At 49.6% G+C, this 24,569-nt stretch overlaps 1 protein-coding gene across 1 annotated transcript in view; it reads right to left on the reverse strand.

Moving 5' to 3' along the window:
* The window catches only part of Wfdc1 (WAP four-disulfide core domain 1), a 35,182-nt gene extending 21,523 nt beyond the window's left edge, over nt 1-13,659 (reverse strand). The window contains exon 1 of the mRNA XM_004664829.2: nt 13,206-13,659. Within this exon, the coding sequence (XP_004664886.1) occupies nt 13,206-13,346 (141 nt within the window). The 5' untranslated portion in view covers nt 13,347-13,659. The remainder of the gene's footprint in view (nt 1-13,205) is intronic.
* Nucleotides 13,660-24,569: the final 10,910 nt, after the last annotated feature.

Consider the following 24,569-nt stretch of genomic DNA (forward strand, 5'->3'; position numbering starts at 1 on the left):
AGTCCACAGCAGAAGTCCCTCTGCAAAACTCGCCAACAGTTCAGGTCACCGTGTGCCACGAGTTCTCTACAGCTTCTCAGTCTCCCTAGAACAAAAGTCTCATCTGCAGCCAGGAGCTGTGGCGCACGCCTTTAATCCCACACCCCAGAGGCAGAAGCAGGAGGATCACCATGAGTTTGAGGCCAGCCTGAGATCACATACTGATTCCAGGTCAGCCTGAGCTACAGTGAGACCCTACCTCAGAACCACTGCAAAAAAAAAAAAAATAATAATAATAATAATAAAATAAAAATAACAAAGAAAAATAATCCCACCTGTTTTCTCCTTACCAGCTCTGGCCTCATCTGAACACCCTTGTTGCTATGTTGCACCAGCCACCCTGACCCAAACCTTCCCAGAACATTACAGCTCCAGGCTACTAACTTGCTGGGAACAGTCCCATTGCCTGCCTGGGATGGCTCCTTCGATCTTTTGGTGCTCAGCAAGAAGTCAGTCAACCTCCTCTGAATATACCATGTCCAGGACACAGTGCAGACCAGCTGACCAATGTGACCAGACAGCTGGCTCAGGAGCTCCTGCTCTACTCAGCTAGGAATGAGGCATCATGCGTGGGCAAGAAGCCTCCCTGCCGCTTCAGAGCTGGCAATCCCAGGCCCTCAAGTGCCCAGAGTCTGGGAGCTAGGCTTCCTCTCCAAGTATTGCTTCAAGCTGTCAATCAGAGACTTAGGGTTCTAGGCGCTCAGGTTGAAGGCTTATTGCTCTGGGCTTTCAGTAGCTGTAAGTGTCCGCAGCAAGCAGGGTCTCCTGGTGTTGAGGTTCCCAAGTGTGTCTCAGATACTGGGGCCCGTGGCACCACAGTGAGTGTTACAGTTCTCTGGCCTAGACTCTCAGGACCCTTGGCCCTGACAACTGTTGGTGTTGTAGCTCTTGGGCCTAAAGTGTCTAAGACGCTCACCTTTAGCTGCTTGTCTCTGCCTCTTCAGAGCTTTCTGTCTCTGCAGCACTGCTTTTGCCCTCTGTCACCTTACGACTGCCACCCCTTGTCGTCTCTACCACCTCTGCTCCCCGCTGCTTCTGATCCGGTCACAACTCCAGCTGCTCTCCTGCTATCGCTGCTCTTGGCAGAGGTGACTGAGGTTGCCTTCGTCACTTTTAACTCTATTGTCTCTTCTGCAGTTTCTTCTTTATGTTGGCAGCCCACTCTACTAATGATAAAGGTCAAAGGTAGGCAAGAAAAAGACCACTGGAAAAAAAGCCTTTTGTGGACTGAAGATCTGGCTCGATGGTTAAAGGAGCTGACTTGCAAAGTCTGACAACCCAAGTTTGATTCCGCAGCACCCATATAAAGCCAGATGCACAAAGTGGCACATGCATCTGGAGTTTGTTTGCAACAACAGGAGGTCCTGGTGCACCTATTCTCTTCCTCTCTCTCTCTCTCTCTCTCTCTCTCTCGCTCTCGCTCTCGCTCTCGCTCTCTCTGTCTCCTCTCTCCTTGCAGATAAATATTTTTTTTAAAAGAAAAGCCCTGTGAGGCTTAATGTTGTAATGCCAAAGGTAGCATCTAAGGATGTCTTCTATCTGACTTGAATAGTGAACCAAACAACCTTGTTTATAGCCAGAAAGGAGAGTAGCAAGGATATTTGCACCAATCACAGCACAGTCATACAAATGAAGGACTATGTTTGTGCCAATCACAACAGACCTTCATGCAAATGAAGGATTGTGTTTGCTCCAATCACAGGTCTTGCTGGGCCACCAGGGGACATGCTGCCCTTTCTGGCCTCAGTGAAAATGGCTGATCAAACTCACTGAAGCTTGCGATGGCAAAAAGGTCCAGTGTAAGCTCTGTGAAACAGTCATGCCTCAGAGCCAGAGCCGTGCTTCAGCAGGGAGCAGCTGTGTGGCTGCTGAGTGGCTTCCCCAGGGCACCCATGGAGCGCTCAGAGCAGCAGGGCACTATGCTTGCCTGTTTGGCTTAGTCCTCAACTCAAGGCAGCCAGGAACTAAGGAAGGGTCTAGCAGCTAGCTGTGAGTTAGGGAATCAACTGACCCCAGCCTCTGAAAGCTTAGCACTGAAAGGATGCTCCAAGGCCCGTCACTAACACTAAAAGTGCTTTCAGTATTTTACAGTGCTCTGCTTCATCCCGTTCACCTTCTGTGGAACTGTCTTTCAGCACAGCTGAGCTGTAACCACTTCCACTCACAGTGAGTTCAAATCCCGGCCCTGGGGGTTTACATCCAGTTCTGTCACTCATCTGCTGGGTGACCCATCTCCATGCAGGGACAATCATAGCATCATTTTCCTTGGGCTTTGTGAGGACTGGATACATGAAGATACCCACAGTGTCCAGGATGGCTCCTGCCCCTGGAAGGAAGCTAGCATGCTGCCACCAGTTGCCACTCGTACATGCTGATGGAAGACTGTTCTAACTGGCTGGACAACACTTCAATCCTCAGTTTAGGCATCCTCCTAAAGGTGGGCTTCCCTGACTATCTGGTGATGTGGACCTTTCTAATCCAGTCTCCTCACTCACTCACCCTTTCTTTTCTTTTTTTTTCTTTTTTTTTTTTTTTTTTTTTTTGAGGTAGGGTCTCACTCTGGTCCAGGCTGACCTGGAATTAACTCTGTAATCTCAGGGTGGCCTTGAACTCACGGCGATCCTCCTACCTCTGCCTCCCGAGTGCTGGGATTAAAGGCGTGCGCCACCACGCCCGGCTCACTCACCCTTTCCATGTAGCCATCACTAAGTCCTTGCGCTGCCACCAATGCCCAGCAAGGGCTGTCTGGTCACAGAGACCAGGTCCTGCAAGGGGCCCAAGAGTTGGTATCACAGAGGTCAAGGCTTTCTGTAACCTCCCAGGGAGTGTGGGGATAAACAAGCCAGGGTCCAAGGACAGCCTGGTGGAGGGGCTTCTGGTCTGCACCCCTGCTTCACCCAAAGAACCCATCTCTTCTTGCTTGGGCATTCTGGTTATGACATTTGTGAGAAGTAGAAATGAATGTCAAGCCATGCCTGGTAGATAAGAAGGGAATGCATAAGAAGACTGGAGGCTCCCTAAAGATGTGGGGGAGCTGCAGAGTGGGGCTTATGACTCCCTTCAGTCTTCAGCACCCCATGCTTCTCTGTCTCCCACATTACCAAACTGTCCCCCAGTTGTTCCCAAGCTGCAAGCAGGGGACATATAATCCCATGCCATTTCCTCTCCATTCATCATCTACAGAATTCACTAAATTGGACCCATGTTGGGCCTCACCCGTTCTAATCCTGATTCACCATGACAGCTGCGCTGGCCCCCTTCGGAGGCCGATTCCAAGAGGATAGGTCAGTTTCCCACCAGCCTGCTTCCACCTCAGGCCTCACGTAGAGGACTCTTGATGTCTGGGGATCAGGATCAAGGCTGCTCTTCCATCTCCTTCACCTCCCATCCCTGGATTTGGTCAGTGGTGCCCCAGCGGGGGCTGCAGAGAGATCAATTTTATGTGGGCCACTGTTCTCCTGGGGTGGGGGTGGGGGGTGATGCAAGCATCTGGATAGAATTAAGACAACAAGCACCTTGGACGCAAACCTCCCAAGTTATTTACTGCACTGCTGAAAGATTGTCGCTGGTGAAAAAGAATGGATTCATTGAGGGCGCCAGACGAAAGGGTAATAATATATTTTAAAGAACATTCCTTGTGGAGCAAGGGGATGCTCGTACGTGTTCTCAACAAAGGGTATTTCCTGGGGAGCTGAGACTGATTTTCACTCCAAGAAATACAGGCTCACCCAGAACCTCAGGATTAAAAGGTTTGACAGCCCAAAGGGCCAGGACAGGCTACCTGAACATCTCCCTTTCTCTGACCTCTCTCCCATGCCATGCCCTGACTTGCTCTCCCTGACTGTTTTGGCCTTTCTGAGGTCTCTGAAATGTGGCAGGCAAAGTCCCACTTCTGGTCCTTTCTATTGGCTGCCCTCTGCCTACACCTGCCACACCTGCCCTGGAGGGAGCTCGTGTCCTCTGCTCACAAAGAAATCCTCTCCCCTACACACATGGCTTCCCGCCTCTCTTCCTCCTTGGGATGTCAGCACGCACATGCTCACTCGTGCGCTGGTTTTCTCCTAGCGTGTCCCTGGGCTCTCCCAGGCATGGGGATTTGCTTCTATCCCCATCTGCCTTCCCGACTTCTAAAACAGTGCCAGGCCCATGGCAAGTCTCAGTAACGACTCATGGTTTAATGCAAGCTGTGATGATGGCACTGGCAACGCTGTTGGCTGGCAGACTTCCCGCAAAGTGGTCAACACACGCTAACTGAGAAGTAGTCCCACGGCTCCATGCGGGTGACCAACGGGCCAGTGGAACATCATTGATGTGGGCATGTCCTTGGCGGGTACCTGTGTCACAGGCCCCGTCACACTCTTCTGATCATGAGCTGGACATAGATGTGGGGAGAGGGGGTGTCTTAGGATACCATACTCTAAAGATGAGAATCCTGAGGCATGGAGGACTCAATCTTTGCCGACGCTGTAAGGTGAGGATTCCCACATCCCCCATGGTGCCGCCAACATATATGACTTACAAAACACCCAGCCAGAAACAACTTATGAGGTTAAAAAGTTTTATTTCAGGCTTACAGCTTCAAGAGGAGGTTTCTTCACCATGGAGAAAAACAGGGCCCGAGCAGGAAGCTTTCACATATCTGGGTGGAAGCAGCCTCAGTACTGGGCTTGACACACCGCCTCCATCAAGGCTCCACCTCCCTATTGTCACTGGCTGGGGATTGGGTAGGAGGCTTAATCACAAACACATGACGTGATGGGGAACATTCCGCATTCAGACTACCACGCACTTCCGAACTGTCCCTTCCACCTGAGGTTCTTCCCCAACTCTTTGCCCAGCTAAGGCAAAGTTAAGGGTTCCTCATCCTTTATGCAAGAGCCCAGGGGCTGGGTCCAAGCCCTCAAGGGGGCTCATGACAGATGGGACTAATGCTGGTCACAGGTCAAGGAGGACAGAGCTGGGATGGAGGATTCAGTTTAGGCATGAGACCGACCTGTCTGGGTTTAAAGCACAGGGAAGGGCTGGAGAGATGGCTTAGTGGTTAAGTGCTTGCCTATGAAGCCTAAGGACCCTGGTTCGAGGCTCAATTTCCCAGGACCCACATTTGCCAGATGCACAAGGGGGCGCACGTGTCTGGCGTTCATTTCCAGTGGCTGGAGGCCCTGGCATGTCTATTCTCTCTCTCTCTATCTGCCTCTTTCTCTGTCTGTTGCTCTCAACTAAATAAATAAAAATGAACAACAAAAAAAATTCTTTTAAGGGAAATCACCAACATATTATAGCCTTAGTTTTCCTTCCATGCAAAATAAACATGAAAGCAGTAGTCACTGCAGATGTTGCCGAGAGACCAGCTGTGAGGCGCCCAGCTCAGCGCTTGCAATACTTCACCATAGTTAGTATGGTCTTTGTTTCTACTGTGTCTAGCTCTGTGGGCTCCGAGCCTCCCAGCCCTCAGTGAGACACAGAAACATTGCTGGCAACCATCTTCATCTCTCCCAGCCTTCTTTTATCTCTCCCTGCATCCCTGCTGCCCATCCATCAATCACAGAGCAATGATTGGTTTAGCATCCACCCCCTCCTCCCCCCCCCCCCCGGCCATATGCGATTGATCTGACCCTCAGGCAGGATTAAAGGAAACTGACTAGCTAGTTCCTGAACCTCAGAGCTATGTCTAGTCCATGCAGACACTGAAGATGTACCCATGAGCAACCCACATTCAACAACGGAATGGGGAGTTTGGTGTCCTCATCATTTCTGGATGATGCCAAGGTAATCGACGGCAGAATTCCTAGAAGTGGGTGGAGACATGGGAACAGACAACCCTGCACATGACACAGGCTTTCATCCGCACACCACTCTGACAATTGCCCAGTGGCGCCTCGTCTCTCAAGTAGGTTCTGTTGCTGTTCCTGACTCATCATGAGGAAACTGAGGCACATAGTTACCACCCAAGGAAACTCTGGGCTCATAACCTGGGCTGTCTGGTTTATGAATATGGTCATAGAGGCAGCGTTTGTCAAGCTTTTATTCCCTTAAAGGACCCTCAGCATATTTTACTTTATGCTGGGGAAACTGAGGCATGGGGCTTGTAAAGGCATTTACCCAAGCTGATGTAGCTTCCTAGTGGGAGGGGCTGAAAATAAAATAATGGCCATTCAAATCTCTTAGAGAAATACGAAAACTTAGCACAGACTGACAGTCTATCATGAAAGTCCCAGAGCATCAGTGGATGTCCCTACTTCGTTGCCACCCCTAAGGACTTCATTGCAAAGATACCTCCAAACATCTGTCTAATAAAAACTCTGGGTACCTCTCAGAACAGAGCCTCTCAGCTCTACACCTGACTTGGGTAGAAACTCTTCCTATAAGCTTTTGTACCTGGTGGCTAGTTTTTCTTCCATGGAAAGAGAGTTCTGGTAGCCTCTACAGGTTTGCAAAGCCCTTCAGCTGCTATTGGGAACAGGTCAAGAAAATCCCAGTCCTGGCCTCCTTTAGCAGGAGCCTATTCAGCAAGTTCAAGTTCAGCATCCATTAAAGTAAAGGCCCAGCTTTCTAGCCAACTTTTTTTTTTTTTTTTTGATGTAGGGCCTCACTCTAGTTCAGGCTGACCTGGAATCCACTCTGTAGTCTCAGAGTGGCCTTGAACTCATTGGCGATCCTCCTACCTCTGCCTCCTGAGTGCTGGGATTAAAGGCATGCACCACCACACCCGGCTCTAGACAATTTTTTAAAATATTTTACTATTATTTATATTTGACAGAGAAAGGGGCAGATAGAGAGAGAGAAGGGTGAGTCAGGGTCTCCAGCCACTGCAAACAAACTCCAGACGCATGTGCCACCTTGCGCATCTGGCTTCCATGGGTCCTGGGGAATCGAACCTGGGTCCATTAGCTTTTCAGACAAGCACCTTAACTGCTAAGCCATCCCTCCAGCCCCAATTTTTTTAAGGATTTTTTTTTAATTTTTTTTATTTATTTATTTGAGAGCGACAGACACAGAGAGAAAGACAGATAGAGGGAGAGGGAGAGAATGGGCGCGCCAGGGCTTCCAGCCTCTGCAAACGAACTCCAGACGCGTGCGCCCCCTTGTGCATCTGGCTAACGTGGGACCTGGGGAACCAAGCCTCGAACCGGGGTCCTTAGGCTTCACAGGCAAGCGCTTAACCACTAAGCCATCCCTCCAGCCCCAATTTTTTTAAAGCTGAATAAATAGATAACAGGACAGCATTACAATTTTACATGGGCCTTGGAGAAGGGACAAGGGCAGAGACCCCATTTGCATACCTGTCGCATGTGCTGTGAGAATCAATAGTGACCAGAACGGGGAACCCACAGGGACAGAGCTGACAGGATCTGGCAGGGGTTGAGGGAGGGGAGAACAGGTGAGTACTGAGTGGATAAAGAGTTTCCTTATCAAGGGACAGAAGTATTTCAGGAACAGATAAAGGCAGCCCCTGGATAACACTGCAGGGGTACTCTGTGACACCAGACTTCACAATGGTTTCTCTTGGTCTAGCAGTGTGACTCAGGATGCTCACCTAGCATGCATGAAGCCCTGGCTTCCATCCCCAGGACCACATCAATCAGATACGGTGTTATACATCTGTAATCCTAGCACTCTGGAGGTAGAGGCAAAAGGATCAGAAATTCAAGGTCAACCTTGGTTATATAGAGAGTTTGAGGTCAGCCTGCTAGATAGGAGAAACTGTCTCAAAAAAAAAAAAAAAATCAGGGGTCTGAAGAGATGGTTTAGTGGTTAAGATGCTTGCCTGCAGAGTTTAACAACCCAGGTTTGATTCCCCAGGACCCATGTAGCCAGATGCACAGGGTGTCTCATATGTCTGGAGTTCATTTGCAGTGGCTAGAGGCCCTGGAGTGCTCATTCTCTCTCTCTCTCTCTCTTTCTCTAATAAATAAATTCGTCTACTATTAAGTGAATTTCATCTTGATTTTAAAAAGTCTAGTGCTGGAGAGATGGCTAAGTTGTTAAGGTGCTTGCCTGAAAAACCTAAGAACCCAGGTTCAACTCACCAGAACCCATGTAAGCCAAATGTACAGGTGGCACATGCATCTGGAGTTCGTTTGCAGTGGCTAGGGGCCTTAACACACCCATTCTCTCCCTCCCCCTCTCTCCCAAATAAATAAAAATAAAATATTTTTAATTAAAAAAAATTAATCCGCTAAGCAAACAATGTGTGTCATGGACTTCAAGTGCTCCAAGAAAAAGTCTTGACACTGCACAGCACATCAGCAGAGGTAGTGATGTCTTGGAGGAGTGCTTTAAGCTCTCTTCAATTATTTATAACTTTGTGGGTCGCCTGAATTCTTTTCCAAGTAAATATCATAGCATTCATCAGGAAGGGGTGTGTACAGCCATTTCCATGGAGGAGAAAGCACTCGATCTGCAGAGCTGTCCCTCACCCCTACCCTGGCACGCTCCATCCCTTCAACCCACAGGCAAGAGCTTTGCCCTTCTTTGGAATGTTCTAGAGACTTCACAGCTAGACTAATAAAAATGTCTCCCAGGACTGACTTACTTGGTGAAGTAAGAGAGCCAATTTTCTTCTGAGCATGGTTTGCTCTTCCTCTGGAATTCAGACGTCAAGGATCTAAAAATAAGTGTCTCCCCGGACCACAGGGATGGAGTCCAGTGTACACTGATAAATGCCATTTCCTGGCGCACTAAGACCTCAGCACCAGGCTCTGGGAGCAGAGCCCAGTACGAGGCTCATGGGACCTTCTCAGAGAGGAACTCAGTCAATGTTGCTGTCAATCACACACATGAGCCTCCACTAGAACTTTCCATGCTTTCAATCACACTCCCAAGAGAGCTGGATGTCACTTGTTCACTCACTGAATAGTAGTGCATTCATACTTCCCAAGCCAATGACACCCCCCCCCCCCACCCGCCGGTTTGGCTGGATACAAAACGTGCCAAGCTGGGCCAGAAGAGACTGTTCCCGTCCTCACGTGGCTCAGTGGCTTGGTTCCAGGCAAAGACAGACACTGCGCAAAACGTGACGCAAAGTGACCCCGGTGCTTCTTTTGTCATCTAGGAAAGCAGTTGGCAGAAAACTAAATAAATTCACTTATAAGTCTAATAGAACTAAAAGCAATGAAAGAAAAGTCAAGATAGTACAAAAGTATGGAAGGAAATACCCCGGCTGTCCAAAAGCAAAGCCGAGATGACACATGCCCAGTGATATCGACCGGGACTCTGGGCAGCGAGACATCAATAGAGTGCAGGAAGTGAACCAGCCTTGCTCTGAGCAAGGTCCCCAAACACAAGCACTTGGCAGAAGGATGAGCTCAGCAGAGCTGGCGGTCTGAGAGGTGTGCAGGCGACATATACCTGTCAAGGTTTAACAACACCTGGCTCTCTGGCACAGGCTGGACCATCACACTCCCAGCGTGGCTGACTTCAGGCCACCAGCACAAGGCCACTGAAGGATTGAGGACAAACAAGCAATATTGCCTCATTATCCCACTCATGTTCACAGACACAAACCCCAGGAGCTTTGAGGATGATAAAAGTGCAGCGAAACACTCCAGGGCACAAGGCCCTTCTGCTAATGAGGTGTTCCCTCCCAACTGCTTGCTAGTCAGCTTTCATCACTGTAACAAAAATGCCTTGGCAAATCAGCCTAAAGGAGGAAAGATTTATTTAAGCTTGGGATTTCCGAGCCTGCTGGTTCCTGACCCATGGAAAGGGCATGCCAGCCTGGATACGGTGGCACAAACCTTTAATCCCGGCATGTGAGAGGCTGAGGTAGGAGGATCGCCATGAGTTTGAGGCCAGTTTGGGCTACAGAGTGAGTTCCAGGTCAGCCTGGGCTACAGTGAGACAAGAAAGGGTATACCAGAGACAAGCTGCTCACCTCAAGATGGTCAGAAAGCAGAGACAGAGCAGGGAAGAAGGGGCCCAGGACAAATTATCCCCCTCAAGGGCACAGCCCCAGTGATCTCCCTCCTCCACCAGGCCCCGCCTCCTAACAATAGTCCATTAAATCCCAGGGCTCAGGCTGGAGAGATGGCTTAGCGGTTAAGCGCTTGCCTGTGAAGCCTAAGGACCCCGGAGGCTCGATTCTCCAGGACCCACGTTAGCCAGATGCACAGGGGGGCGCACGCGTCTGGAGTTTGTTTGCAGTGGCTGGAAGCTGCGGCACACCCATTCTCTCTCTCTCTCTTTCTCTATCTGCCTCTTTCTCTCTCTGTCACTCTCAAGTAAATAAATAAAAATGAACAAAAAAATTAAAAATAAATAAAAAATAAAAATCCCAGGGCTCTCACCCTGTCCATCACCTCCCAAAGGCCCCGCCGCTGAGTGCTGCTGAATTTGGGACAGGACCTTCAACACAGGAGTCTTGGATCACATTCCAGAGCAGACTGTAATGATCCATTCGTTGTAAGTGCACATGATTTAACTTTAAACATTTTTTAAAATTTACTGGTTTTGGGGGGCAGAGGCAGATAAAAAGAGAGAGAGAGAGAGAGAATGGGTATACCAGGTCCTCCAGCCACTGCAAACTCCATATGCATGTGCCATCTTGTGCCTCTTGGCTTACATGGGTACTGGGGAATTAAACCTGGGTCCTTAGGCCTCACAGGCCAATGCCTTCACCGCTAAGCCATCTCTCCAGTCCTGATTTAACTTTTAATAGTGACTGTGTTATCGCTCCTTGGCCTTTTGGCTATGATCAAGCGTGACTGTGTTAAATCAAACTGGTTTCCCCATAGTCAACTCCAGCAACATACTGAGCAACTAGGCTCCCCAGCCCTGACCAGCCCCAAGTCCCTCAAAGTTCCAGTGCCAAATAAGGTGTGGGGAGCAAGGCCACAGGAGTATAGGAATTATCTGTTCTTTCTCCATTTCCCAGTGGATAACCTGAGGCCCAGAGAGGGACAGTGAGTGGCCCAGGGCTGCACAGCTTCTGAGAGGGAGATGCCTCTGTGATGACATCCTGCCTAGTCTCTTGCCTGTGAGTCATATCCTGGCCTTTCCCTGGGCTGGGGGTTGGGGAGCTGGGGAGACTGATGACTGTCAATAATGCAGAGTTCAGGTACTGTGTCCAATGGTGGCACTAGATACAAAAGCTGGGCTCTGGGAAGGGTCCCCCTCACACACACCCCCACCCATTTCTTGCAGACATAAGCCTCCCTGCTGGCCTGGCCTTCTGGATGTTTTGGCCTCTGAACCTCAGTTCACACTGAGCCTTCCAGAAATGTCCCTCATCCTTTCAATTCTGAATCCTTCTCCAAGCCCCCATCAGGATCACCACCTCCTTCAGGAAGCCTTGGTGACTGTTTCACATGATCTCTGCAGGCCTCTACACACCCCAAACCAACTCACTACATTCCACTCCACTCCCCGCTCCTGCAGCTTCCCATGAGCACTTGCACACCCTGCAGAGTTTGAATGCTGAGTCCAGATTAACCTCAGTAGTTTCCTTCCCCGCTCCATGGCTGGTGTCAGTAAACATGACCCTCTAAATTCTCCTCCCCTGGTTGAATTTCTGCAACTCTGCCAGCCCCTCCCAAGCTCTGCTGGGCAGAGCTGTGCGTGCTTACTCGCAAGTTCCCATTGCACTTGTTCACAGTTCATGCCCAAGAAAGTACGGAGGGTGACTCGATGGCCGGGCATGAGGCAAAAACAGAATCTGGTTCTGACCCAGGAACCTGCAAGACAGCCAGAAGGCTCCGGGTTCAAAGCCCCACCAAACAATCTGTGCTGAGGATCGCCACATGGGTGGCATGTTGACGCCCTCCTCTGGAGCCTCCACACCCTCCAGTCCATTGTCCTCACCATCGAGGCTCGCAGGGACCCTTCTCCATACAACCCCAGGCCCATCTTGCTTATCTCTGTCCTGGGTGCTGGAAGGTTAAGTGCACCCCATGGTTTCCTTCCTCTCCTCCCTCTCAATCATTCTCTTCCTACCCCACTGTTACACATATACCCTAGGATGGGGAATCAAAAGTGTCCTTGTGCCCCCCAGTCCAGGACAGTGCCTGGCAAACGGTGGCCATCCAAATATGCTTATTGAGAAGCCGGGTGTGGTGGTGCATGCCTTTAATCCCAGCACTGAGGAAACAGAGGTAGGAGGATTTCCATGAGTTCGAGGCCACCCTGAGACTACATACTGAGTTCCAGGTCAGCCTGGGTTAGTGAAACCCTACCCGGAAAAACCAGAAGAAGAAAAAGAAAGAAAGAAAGGGGGGGGGGAGAGAGAGGAGGGAAGGAAGGAAGGAAGGAAGGAAGGAAGGAAGGAAGGAAGGAAGGAAGGAAGGAAGGAAGAAAAATATATGCTTATTGAGGGGAGTATAGCACTTTGTCTTTTGCAGATGAAAACTTTTGATGCCCAGAGATCTCAAACAACTTTCCTAAGATACACAGCTGGGGAGGAACAGAATAGGAACTCAACCCCAGCCCCTGGCTCCAGGGAGCCTGCCTCTCACCATTGGCTACGTCAGGCCCTTTCTTCTTGGGCATAAATTGCTGCTGTTTGTCTCTAAAGTGCCTGCCACACTCTTTTTAAAAATATTTAATAATTTAAAAATATGTATTTATTTATGAAAGAGAGAGAGGCAGATAGGAGAGAATGGGCGCACCAGGGCTTCTAGCCACTGCAAACAAACTCTAGATGCATGCGACACTTTGTGTATCTAGCTTACGTGGGTACTGGAGAATTGAACCTGGGTCCTCTGACTTTGCCGGCAAGCACCTTAACCGCTAAGCCTCTTGCCACGCTCTTAAGGATGAGAGACATGTTGCCTTCGCCTTGTACCTACAGGTTCCCACACAGATCTTTCCAAAACAGTTTCCATTAAACGTGAACTGCATGCATAAGCCACCATGTGAACGCAGAGCTACGTTTCATCCCCGTTGCTAGGGGACAAAAATGTTCAGTTCTGTGTCCTTGGATCCTTTCCTTAGGCGCTGCTTTATTAGGAGAAAAGATGCTTCGTAGGAAAGCAAAAGCAAGATTCTCCCTCCTGGCTCACAGGTGAGGATTCCCATCTTTCCTACACACTCCGGGTTGGCTCAGATAAAGGAGACTCCCGCGCTGCCACGTTTAAGGAGAGGGGCAGGGAAAGAAATCCCAGCATCCAGAAACCTCGGGTGCCCAGGCTCCCTTCCCTCCCCCCCGCGCCCTGCCCGCCGGCACTCACGCGCGTCTTCTCCGCCAGCCGCGCGGGCAGCGCCCGCTCCCAGATGTTCTTGGCAGCGCCGGCTCCGAGAAGCAGCAGGAAGCCCAGAGCCCAGAGGACCTTCCTCCCGCAGCTGTCCATCTCGCGGCCGGTGGAAGGCATTTCCTCCGGGGCCCCGCGACCCTGCAGGCCTGGGAGAGGAGTGCAGGAGCCGGCCAGAGGGGAGGAGGGACCCTGGCGCTGGGTGGGGCCTGCAAGAGGGACAGGAGTGCGCAGGACCTGGGATCCTGGGTCCTGCTCACCCGGCACCTGGCTCCCTCCAGGGTGGTTGCCCCCTGGTTATTTTTAGCCAACTCTGTAACCTCTGGCCCTAGAGGCTCCGGTGGCCCGGGTGCAGCCCTACAGCTCGGATGGCTGGGCAGCGGGAGGAGGGGTCGCCCGGCGGCTGGCGACGTGGCTGGGAAGGGCCCTGCCTGCCACTCGGCTCTGCCCTCCTCACCATAATGACAGCGCTTCCTCGAAAGCCGGCCGCCGCCGGCGGGAAGGTGGGGGCTCGGCTTCTGGCGGGACAGTCTTCCCCGAGCTGCTGCGAGATGGGACAGGAGCCTGCAGGGCCCTGCAGCTTCGGGGATACGGGAGGTGGCACCCGCGCTTGACCCAGCACACACCTGGCGTGTCTGGGTGCAAGTCCCGTGAGGGCGTGCAAGTGGAACGCAACTCCACCGCCTCCACGCTGGGGATGCTGGAGCTGCGGGTGGGCCGTGGTTTAGGCAGGATGCACGCCCCGAGCCCAGCCACCCGTCACAAACAGGTCTCCTTGCCCGTTCACGCACACTGGAGGCAGGCGCGGTCTGTGAGCCCATTTCTCAGATTGTGCACACAGAGGGAGAAAGTGAAACAACAGCGCAAAACAGAGGTCATCGCCTGGAGCACGCAGGGGTGGAGCCGTCCCAGGCTCACCATTCCTCAGTACTGCAGCCTCTAGCCTCTGCCACCCCCCTTGACATACCCTTATGAGGCTGAGGGATGAGGGGACAGCAGGTGCCCATGAAATGGTCTCCTTCCTCCCTACTCCTCTGGTCTCACCCCCTCCCTGGGGCAGGCTCAGAACATCCCGGCCAAGAACAGGTGAAGTCTGTGAGGCACAGTTTGGAACCCTTTGAGCTTTAATTTATTTAGTCTCACGGAGACAGGAACTATGCTCATGCCCAAAGAGGCCAAGAGATTTGCCATAAGCTCAGACGCTCAACAAATGTCCGAGCCCAGGCCGCGGTGGCTACCATAGCCCAGGTTCTAGAATAATCCTCTGTTTCTCTGTCCCAAAAGTGTGGAGCCCTGTGAAGGCTTCTTTCTGATTAGCTCCTGGAAACGGGTCTCCACCTCCTTCCTTTCTTCTCTCCTTCCAAGGTGCTTACAAGGCAGAAGGGTTGTCAGGAACTGGGGAGCAGGACTCGCGTGGACCCAACTATCTGGGACAGGCACTGCCAGCTCTGTGCCTTAATTTCTTCATCTGTGAGCCAGGCTGTGGAGCAAGAAACGACTCCCTTCCAATCCCTCCATCCACAAGGTGCTGAGGCAGGGAGAGAGGATGAGGGCCCAGAACCTGCTTGCTGCTAGGATGCCCTCATGAGCTGGCCCGGCCTGGCCCCTGCATGCCATGACCTGTCCTCGGAGCAGAGCCCAGCCAGACCCTTGGAAATCCCTGCCTGGGGGAACCTGGGATCCCAGTCCCGCTGAAGTGACTGAGTCCACACGGCTCCTCCTTTCCCTGCCCCACGCACACGGTCCAGGCTCCGTTCCTGGAAGTTACACTCTTGGCTCACTTCCCGACTCTCTCCATGGGTGGCCTCCCTTCTGCAGGAGTGCCAGCGCCCCTCCCTGCGTTGGTGACACCAGGCTGACCTCTCTCAGCCTCCCGGGCCCTGGCTCGCTCTTGAAGCTCCCTCAGCCCCAGCCCGGAATGCTTTTCCTTCCCACGGGTTCCCATCACAGTTGGCGCAAGCCACTTCCTTGGAGTGTCTCTCAGTGAATCAAACACAGTTCCCGCAAGGCCATCTGCGACTGCGGCTTCTTCTCATAGCTGCCGTGGGGCACAACCTGCGCTGCGCTCAGGGCTGCGGTCTGGTGCCCGGGTTCGTGCTCCACTCTAGATGACCAGCTGCACACAGACAGCCGCTGGAGACCACTGAGCGCGGAACATGGGGATGCTCCTATGGTGAGCACGTGCTGCGCTCATGGGGAAAGGGTATTTCCTGAGGAATCTGACTGTGTGACCTGCACAGGGAACAGCCACTGTCTGACATAACCCATGACCACATTCATTGCACCCACTTCTTTTTTTGTTGTTGTTAAATATTTTATTTTTTGTTTATTTATTAGAGAGAGAGAGAGAGAGAGAGAGAGAGAGAATGGGCATGTGAGGGCCTCTAGCCATTGCAAACGACTCCAGATGCATGCGCTGCCATGTGCATCTGGCTTACGTGGGTTCTGGGGAAACGAACCAAACCTGGGTCCTCAGGCTTTGCAGACAGGCACATTAACTGCTAAGCCGTCTCTCCAGCCCCCTCACCATTTATTTTAATATTTATTTATTTATTTATTTATTTATTTATTTATTTATTTATTTATTCAAGAGAGAGAGAGAGAGAGAGAGAGGAGAAAGAGGCAGATAGAGATAATGGCCTCCAGCCACTGCAAACGAACTCCAGATGCATGTGCCCCCCTGTGCACTGAGCCATCTCTCCAGTCGCCCCCCCCCATTTCTTTTTATGGTGGACAGGACTAGGAGGAAATGTACCTGTGTGGCCAGACTGTGTTTCTACAAAGCACACTCTAATATGTCAACTTTTGATGTTCAGCCCTCCACACTGTGGTCATTGGCACCCCCAGACCCAGCCCAGATCTTGACATCTCTAGTAGCACCTCTCTCATTCCCTCCTCCATATCAGGTCTTCAGTTCCCAATTAGAAGAAAGCATTGTGCAGTTCTTCTGATATTGATTGTGATTCCTGTCATGCATGGTGCCACATGCCTTTAATCTCAGCACTCCAGAGGCTGAGGTAGGAAGATTTTAGCCTGGGCTAAAGTGAAATGCTGCTTCAAAAAAAGAAAATCCTTAGAGCCAGGTGTGGTGGCACACATCTTTAATCCCAGCACTTTGGAGGCAGAGATAGGAGGATTGCTGTGAGTTTGAGGCCAGCCTGAGAATACAGAGTGTATTCCAGGTCAGCCAGTGCTAGAGTGAGACCATACCTCAAAAAACAAAACAAAATCCTTCAGGCCAGGCGTGATAATGTATGCCTTCAATCCCAGCACTCAAGAGGCAGAGGTAGGTGGATCACTGAGAATTCAAGATTGGCCTGAGACTACATAATAAGTTCCAGGTCAGTTTGGGCTAGAGAAAGATGCTGTGCTGTGGGGGAAAAAAGTCCTTAGGGGAGGGGATGGAGCAGAGGAGGAGGTAGGAAGAGAGTTAATCAAAATTTAAGATGGGGCTAAAGAGAAGCCTTAGCTGTTAAAGTACTTGCCTGTAAAGCCAAAGGACCCAGGTTTGATTCCTAGGACCCACATAAACCAGATGCATAAGGAAGTGCATGCAACTGAAGTTCATTTGCAGCAGCTGAAGGCTCTGGCATGCTGTTCTCTCTCCCTCTCCCCCCACCCCCCTCTCTGTTTCCCAAGATAAATTTTTAAAAAGGCCTGAAGGATTTTTTTTGGGGGGGGAGGCAGAAGTAGGAGGATCGCTGTGAGTTCAAGGCCACTCTGAGACTACCTAGTGATTTCCAGGTCAGCCTGGACCAGAGTGAGACCCTCCCTCAAAAAATAATTAAGATGTTATGAATAAGCGATATGGAAACCTACTTCTTCACTAGCCAGTAACATACATATTGAAAAAGAGAGAATTTCCACAGAAATACCCTATGGAGGTGGATAATGTTGTGCCCAGATGCTATAGATTGTTACAAGAAAATTTCAGTGCTGGGGTGGCATACCTTCTAGCCAGTTGTTGGCCAAGGAGGCCCCTGATGTCCCCAAAACACTACAGGCTATTTAACCAAGGCTATTTAACCAAGAACTAGATGGTAAGACCCTATTTCTGAAGATTCCACATGCTTGTACTGCAAGGTCACTGACAAATCAAGCTGGAGTTGAGCTTGAAGCCTCTTTCCTCCTTGTTGATTAGCTGTCAGGATGCTGGAAAGAGCTATGCAGCCTGTTGGAGGAGAAATGCCATCAATAGTCTTAACCAGAAGCAGACCCTGTAAGCTCATCCAGGTCAAATGTGTCAACTGGTGCAATGGTGGTATGTCTGTTATGGGGGAAATCTGATTGGATTTGAGGTCCATTCTATAAAAGGGAATTTTTTAATTTGAAATTTAATTTTTTGAGGCAGGGTCTTTTTTTTTTTTTTTTTGGCTTTTTGAGGTAGGGTCTCACTCTAGTCCAGGCTGACCTGGAATTTACCATATCCTCTCAGGGCAGCCTTGAACTCATGGTGATCCTACCTCTGCCTCCTGAGTGCTGGGATCAAAGGCGTGTGCCACCATACCCAGCAAGATATTTTTTATTTGTTATAGAGACAGAGAGAGAGAGAGGCAAATAGATATATATAGGGAAAGAGAATGGGTGCCCAGGACCTCCAGCCTCTGCAAACAAACTCCAGATGCATGTGTCATCTTGTACATTTGGCTTATGTGTGTGGGTCCTGGGGAATCAAACCTAGGTCCTTTGGCTTTGTAGGTAAGTGCCTTAACTGCTAAGCAATCCTTCCAGCTCTCTGATTATTTTTATTTATTTATTTATTTGAGAGAAAGAGGAAGAGAGAGAGGGAGAGAATGAGTGTGCCAGGGCCTCCAGCTGCTGCAGACTCCAGACACATTGTATATATGGCTTATGTGTGTCCTGGGAAATTGAATCTGGGTCCTTTGGCTTTGCATCAAAGTGTCTTAACTGCTAAGCCAACTCTCCAGCCCCATAGGAGAGAATTTATGCCTTGTACTGAAATCCTATTGAAAAACCAATGGCTGCAGAAGTCATAAGCCCTAGAGGGAAACTACTACTGTTGTCTGGCCAAATGGGTATATTATGGCCCCCAAACTCCCCTCTAAATACTTATGTTTATGCCCACATATTAATGCTACTCTCACTTTAGGTTATAGAAGTTTCTTTTTGGATAGTGCTGACCACTGGGGAGACTCAAAACTCACTAAAGTGCTGAGAAGAAGTGACAGCAGAGTGTTCAGCACTAAGTGAGACATCTCTACCACACCTCCAAGGCTCAGGGGACATTGGAGAAGAGGTGGTGGACAGAATGTAAGAGCTAAAGGAAGGTAAGGAGCATTTACAATACTGTCTTCCAGACACAAAGTAGCCTTGATATTCATGACCTCACAGTGGCTGATGCTGCCTACACAAGACCTGCAATAATAGGAGAGAAAAAATGATAACATCAAAATAGAAGAGAGACCAGTTGGAAAGAAGAAGGGATTCAGTGGAGAGGATTTGGGAAGGGGGGAAGGGAAGAGGTGGGAAAAGATTATGATCATGGTTTATTGTCTATATGTATGGAAGTTGTCAATAAAACATGTAAAAAGCTGGAGAAATGGCTTAGTGGTTAAGACGTTTGCCTGTGAAGCTTAAGGACCCATGTTCCACTCTCCAGATCCCACATAGCCAAATGCACAAAGGTGAGGCAAGTGCAAGGTTGCACATGCCCACTAGGTGGCACAAGCATCTAGAGTTTGATTTCAGTGGCTGAGGCCCTGGTGTGCCAATTCTCTCTCTCCCTCCCTCTGTCTGTCTCTCTCTCTCTCTAAAAATAAAAATAAAGGGCTGGAGAGATGGCTTAGTGGTTAAGGCGCATGTCTGTGAGGCCTAAGGACCCTGGTTTGATTCTCCAGGTTCCATGTAAGCCAGATGCACATGGTGGTGCATACATCTGGCGTTCAATTGCAGTGGCTGAGGCCCTGGCACGCCAATTCTCTCTTGGTCCCTCTGTCTCTCTTTCTATCTCTCTTAAATAAATAAGTGTGATTCCTGCCTCTCTGCCAAGAATTTGAAAAGTACAGGAGAGCAAGGGTTCAAATTTTCTACTCAATATCAACACAGAGTGTAAGGAACAAGCTGCTCTGTGTAAGGCCATCTGTCATGGCCACCTAGAGGAAGGTCAAAGCTTGCCAAAGTTGTGTCTGCATCTCCTTTGGCAGCTCCCAGGGCCCTGGCCCAGCCTAATCCACACTGGTGAGTGAGGGCTATCACTTGTGGTCAATTTAAACTTCTTTTCACCTATTTTATAGATGTAGTGATGGATGATCCCAAAAGCTAGGTCTACTGTACAACACCCCAAGGTGCAAGTAAACTTTAACATGCCCTCCTCCATATACACTGTGGAGCCAGGCATACACTAGATGTTCAATACATGCTCTTGGGTTGAGGTGCCAGTAACTTGGTACAGTTCAGAGCAGCTGAGCTGTGTGTAACCCACAGTTGATTCCTTCCAATAGTAACTTACAGAATGACCTTGCAAAATCTTCAGGACACAAAAGGGGACAGAGGGCTGGAGAGATGGCTTAGCAGTTAAGCGCTTGCCTGTGAAGCCTAAGGACCCCGGTTCGAGGCTCGATTCCCCAGGACCCACATTAGCCAGCTGCACAAGGGGGCGCACGCGTCTGGAGTTCATTTGCAGTGGCTGGAAGCCCTGGCAACGCCCATTCTCTCTCTCTGCCTCTTTCTCTGTCTGTCACTCTCAAATAAATAAATAAAAAATAAACCAAAAAAATTATTTAAGAAAAGGGGGGGAGACAGAGAGCCACACGATGTGCTTGCGTGGAATTTTTTAAAAAATGCCCCAAGAGGAGAAATAAACAGAACGAATCTGCCAGGAAGTCAGCCACTTCCTTTGATCAGGGACAAGGCTGGTTGAAGGCTGGATGCTTCCCGCGGCTCAATGGGTCTCACCATGAGGTCAGGGCCAGCTCTGTGCCACACCTCAGAACTTTGTGTTCCACGCAGTACGGGCCCTTCCAGGTTACGTGAGCTCTGCTAACATGAACTTGACTCCAATTCAGGGGGATGTCCTCTAGGGAAGTTGTGAACCTTGAGTGCAACTTCCTGCAGGTCTCTGGGCCAGGCCTCCTCCAGGAAAGCCAGGGGCTGCCTGGGAATTCCTTCCACCAGGGTTTCTCTCCCTTATTCAGAGGAAATATTGTCTTTAAAATATTAGGATCACAGCTGGGTGTGGTGGCGCACGCCTTTAATCCTGGCAGAGGTAGGAGGATTGCTGTGAGTTCGAGGCCACCCTGAGATGACATAGTGAATTCCAGGTCAGCGTGGGCTAGAGTGAGACCCTACTCAAAAACCCAAAATGAATAAAATAAAGTATAAGGAGCACAAGGACTCCCATGCACAAGCTAGGGAACAGGTCCACAGTCATAGTATTGATACAGGAATTTTGGGGTTCCTTGCCAGCTATCAATGCTATAGAAATTGGGGTTCTTTTTCCAATGTACCAATATATGTCAACACAGTGATAATTTGGGGATGTTTCTGGATTCTTTTGTTTTATTTATTTTATTTTTTAATTTACTTGCGAGCCAGAGAGAGAGAGAATGGACACACCAGGGCCTCCAGCCACTGCAAACGAACTCCAGACACGTATGCCCCCTTGTGCATCTGGCTAACGTGGGTCCTGGGAAATCAGGTCTCAAACCGGGGTCCTTAGGCTTCACAGGCAAGCGTTTAACCATTAAGCCATCTCTCTAGCCCATGGATTCTTTAATTAATTAATTTGAGAGAGAGAGGCAGAGAGAGTGAAAGCGAGAGTGAGGCAGAGAGAAGGAAAATGGTTGTGCCAGGTCCTCCAGCCACTACAAATGAACTCCAGACGCATGTGCCACCTTGTGCCATCTGGCTTACGTGGGTTCTGGGGAATTGAACCGAGGTCCTTTGGCTTTGTAGGCAAGCGCCTTAATCACTAAGCCATCTCTCTAGCCCTGTCTCTCGATTCTTGCCTTATGAATCGAAATGCACAGAGCAGAGTGTGAAGCTTAGAGAGATTTTATTGGATCACATAGAACTTAAAGCACTTAAGAGAAGGAAAGAAGAGCGTATACAGAAGCGCTCCTGCCCATGAAAAGACAGGAGCATGGTAAAGCCTTTTACCTTTTATAGGTTCTGATCGGGGCTGAGCTAACTAGCCACAATGTCAGGTTGAGGTATAATCCTCAGGAATCCTAATTTTAGGAAAGGTGAGCTCCTTCCTAGGGAGAGACTCAGGTTGAGTTTCATCTAAGGAACTCCTTTTGGCAGTGAGAGATAAGGAGATCTCTAGCAAAGTGGAGAGTGCAAGAGTGGGTTCAAAGATTTTCAGGGTCCAGTCACCCTAGACTGCCTCAATAACAAGGGGTGGTTGGGGTCCAGGAAACTCCCTGAGTTCCACATCCTAGTTTCGCTTCTAATTTTTTTATAAAGATGAAAGCCAGGTGTAGTAGTGCACAGTTTTATTTATTTTTTTAAATTTTTTTGTTTATTTTTATTTATTTATTTGAAAGTGACAGACAGAGAAAGAGGCAGATAGAGAGAGAGAATGGGCACGCCAGGGCCTCCAGCCACTGCAAACAAACTACAGACAGGTGCGCCCCTTTGTGCATCTGGCTAACGTGGGTCCTGGGGTATCAAGCCTCAAACCAGGGTCCTTAGGCTTCACAGGCAAGCGCTTAACCACTAAGCCATCTCTCCAGTCCTTACTTCTAATTTTAATAAAAGAATTGAATTTTTTAAAAGACTGAGAAGGATAATTATTAAATTACTATATTTATTGAGGGAAGTACAGAGCCAAGGAAAGGCATCCACATGGCTAGAGATCCCATATGGTGGCAGGGGACTGCCAAGACTGTGGAGAGAAAAGAAAGTTCAAGGAGCTCCTGCCATATGGGGAGCTGGAAGGGATAAAGAACCCATGTGGAGAGTAAGGGCTAGGGGGCCTCCAGGCTGGGCCAAGCCAGCCCAGGCCCAGCTGAAGGAAAAACTCACCCACAGCTGCAAGTTCCCAAGGGGTCAGAGAGCCTGCCCTCCCCTTGCAATGGTATTTATAACCTCACAGTGGTGGGCTGCCTTCTGGCTCAGGTGAACCAGAGGGACAGCTGGTTGGTTAGGAATAGGAGCTGCCTCAGGAAGAGGCTAGCCCTGGTACCAAGTTCTGGGGGCTGAACTTGACCAACCGCAGTGTTTAAATCCTATGAAAGACCTCCCTCCCAGGAGGGGTCCTGGTTGTTTGTGGAAAAACAGGTCTAAGGAACTAGGCAAGAGATAAGAAGTCAGATCATTTTTAATTTCTAGCAAGTGTAGACCTTCCTCCATTTCTTACTTTCAGGGGTCCAGTCACCCTAACTGTATTCTCTATCAGGACAAAATCCTATCTCTTTTCCAAGGGCAAAAGTCCTCCACTTGACCACGGAGACTTCACAGTCCTTCTGATACAGATTAGGAGCAATTGAGCCTTTTTTCCTGGTAGGTAGTAAGCTACAGACTGGCCCACAGATAGATGGATGCCAGCTTGCCTGCTTGGGTAAGACTAGAACTTGCATCTGATTCTGTCTCATCTAAGATGGCTGTAAGCAACAACCTCCAAACACCACCTCAGCAACAACTTCCTGCTTCTTCCTCAGCTTTTCCTGGCCCCTCCTGAGGAGTTAGCCTCTTCAGACCACCAGCCAATCAGGTCCCTCCCTCCCTTACATGCCTGAGTCTAAAGATGAGCCTTATTTGAATTGGATCTCATCTGTTCATATACATGGGCTTGAAACACATGTGTGGGAGCCCCTTACCCGTCCCAGCTCCTTCTCTCTTTCCTTATGTCAGAGGGATCCTCCCCATCTCCTCTCAGACAGCTTGGGAAGGGGGAGAATTTCTATTGGCTTCGGCTTTTCTTCTTTGCATTCCCTTGGAATCCTAACTCTCCCCAAAATAAATTTCATAATTCACAATTTACCCTTCTCTATATCTATGTTTTCAGTTCTGTGATAATTTGGATAAGGACACAAAGATGGGCTTCAGAATCTTGGGGATCTCTCTTTTTTAATCTTTTTTGCATCTTTTAAAACTTTTTTAAACTTATTTTTAAGGAGAGAGAAAGACAGACTAGGTGTGCCAGGGCCTCAGTCACTGCAAATGAACTTCAGATGCATGTGCCATTTTGTGAATCTGGTTTTGCATTGATACTGGGGAACTGAACCCGGGTCGCTAGACTTTGCAGGCAAGTGTCTTAACCCCTAAGCCATCTCCCCAGCCCTTCCTACATCTTTATGGACATCTACTTCCTCCCAGGACTCCAGACCCTCGTTTGTTCCCCTGGGAAGCAGAACATACTGATCAGATAAGGCAAAAAGACCTTGATTCACACTTCATACTAATGTACAAATGACCTCCTGCAGCGAGAAACATCCCGACATAAAGAAGAGCAGAGGTCATTCATCATCCATTCAAACCCACGAGTGTCTACCGTGTCAGGCCTGAAGATACAGGAAGAGTGAGGCCAGGCCCAGCTTCGTCGCTCTGAGGCTTAGTACTGAAGGAGACACAGGAGTAAGGTAGTTTTGTTTTCAGGTAGTCAGAGACAGAAGGCTAAAGAAGGAACAAGGAGGTGCCATTCTGTCTGTCCTGGACACCCAAGATGGCCTCCAGTGACCCTTCCAGCAAGATCTTCCTGCTTCTTCCAGCTCAATCTCACTACCAACTGGAACAATCAGATATCTGTTGGTGGTTCTGAGGAACACGCTGGTGCTTCTCTAGGCCACACATGCTTAGTTAAGTACTTTTATTTATCTGAGTGTATGTGTACATGGGCACACCAGGGCCTCTTGCCACTGCAAATAAATTCTAGATACATGAGCCACTTTGTGTATCTGGCTTTAAATGGGATCTAGGGAATCAAACCCTGAGCCATCTCCCCAGAGCCTGAGGCTGGCAGGCTTTACAAGAGAACACTTTTAATCACTAAGCCATTGCTCCAGTCCCACCAGGCATGCTTTTGAGGACTTTGGAAATGATTACTCAATTTGTCACTCTATTAGATGAGAACCGTCTACACCCCTACTTTATACTGGGGGTGCAAACGCCTGGAATTCATTTGCAGTGTCAAAAGACCCTGATGCTCCCATACTCACTCTCTCTCTCTCTCTCTCTAAATAAATAAATAATATTAAAAAATAAAAACAGGGCTGGAGAGATGGCTTAGCGGTTAAGCGCTTGCCTATGAAGCCTAAGGACCCCGGTTCGAGGCTCAGTTCCCCAGGTCCCACGTTAGCCAGATGCACAAGGGGGCGCACGCGTCTGAAGTTTGTTTGCAGTGGCTGGAGGCCCTGGCGCGCCCATTCTCTCTCTCTCCCT

The sequence above is a fragment of the Jaculus jaculus genome, chromosome 1, assembly GCF_020740685.1.
Source record: "Jaculus jaculus isolate mJacJac1 chromosome 1, mJacJac1.mat.Y.cur, whole genome shotgun sequence".
NCBI classification, from domain to species: domain Eukaryota; kingdom Metazoa; phylum Chordata; class Mammalia; order Rodentia; family Dipodidae; genus Jaculus; species Jaculus jaculus.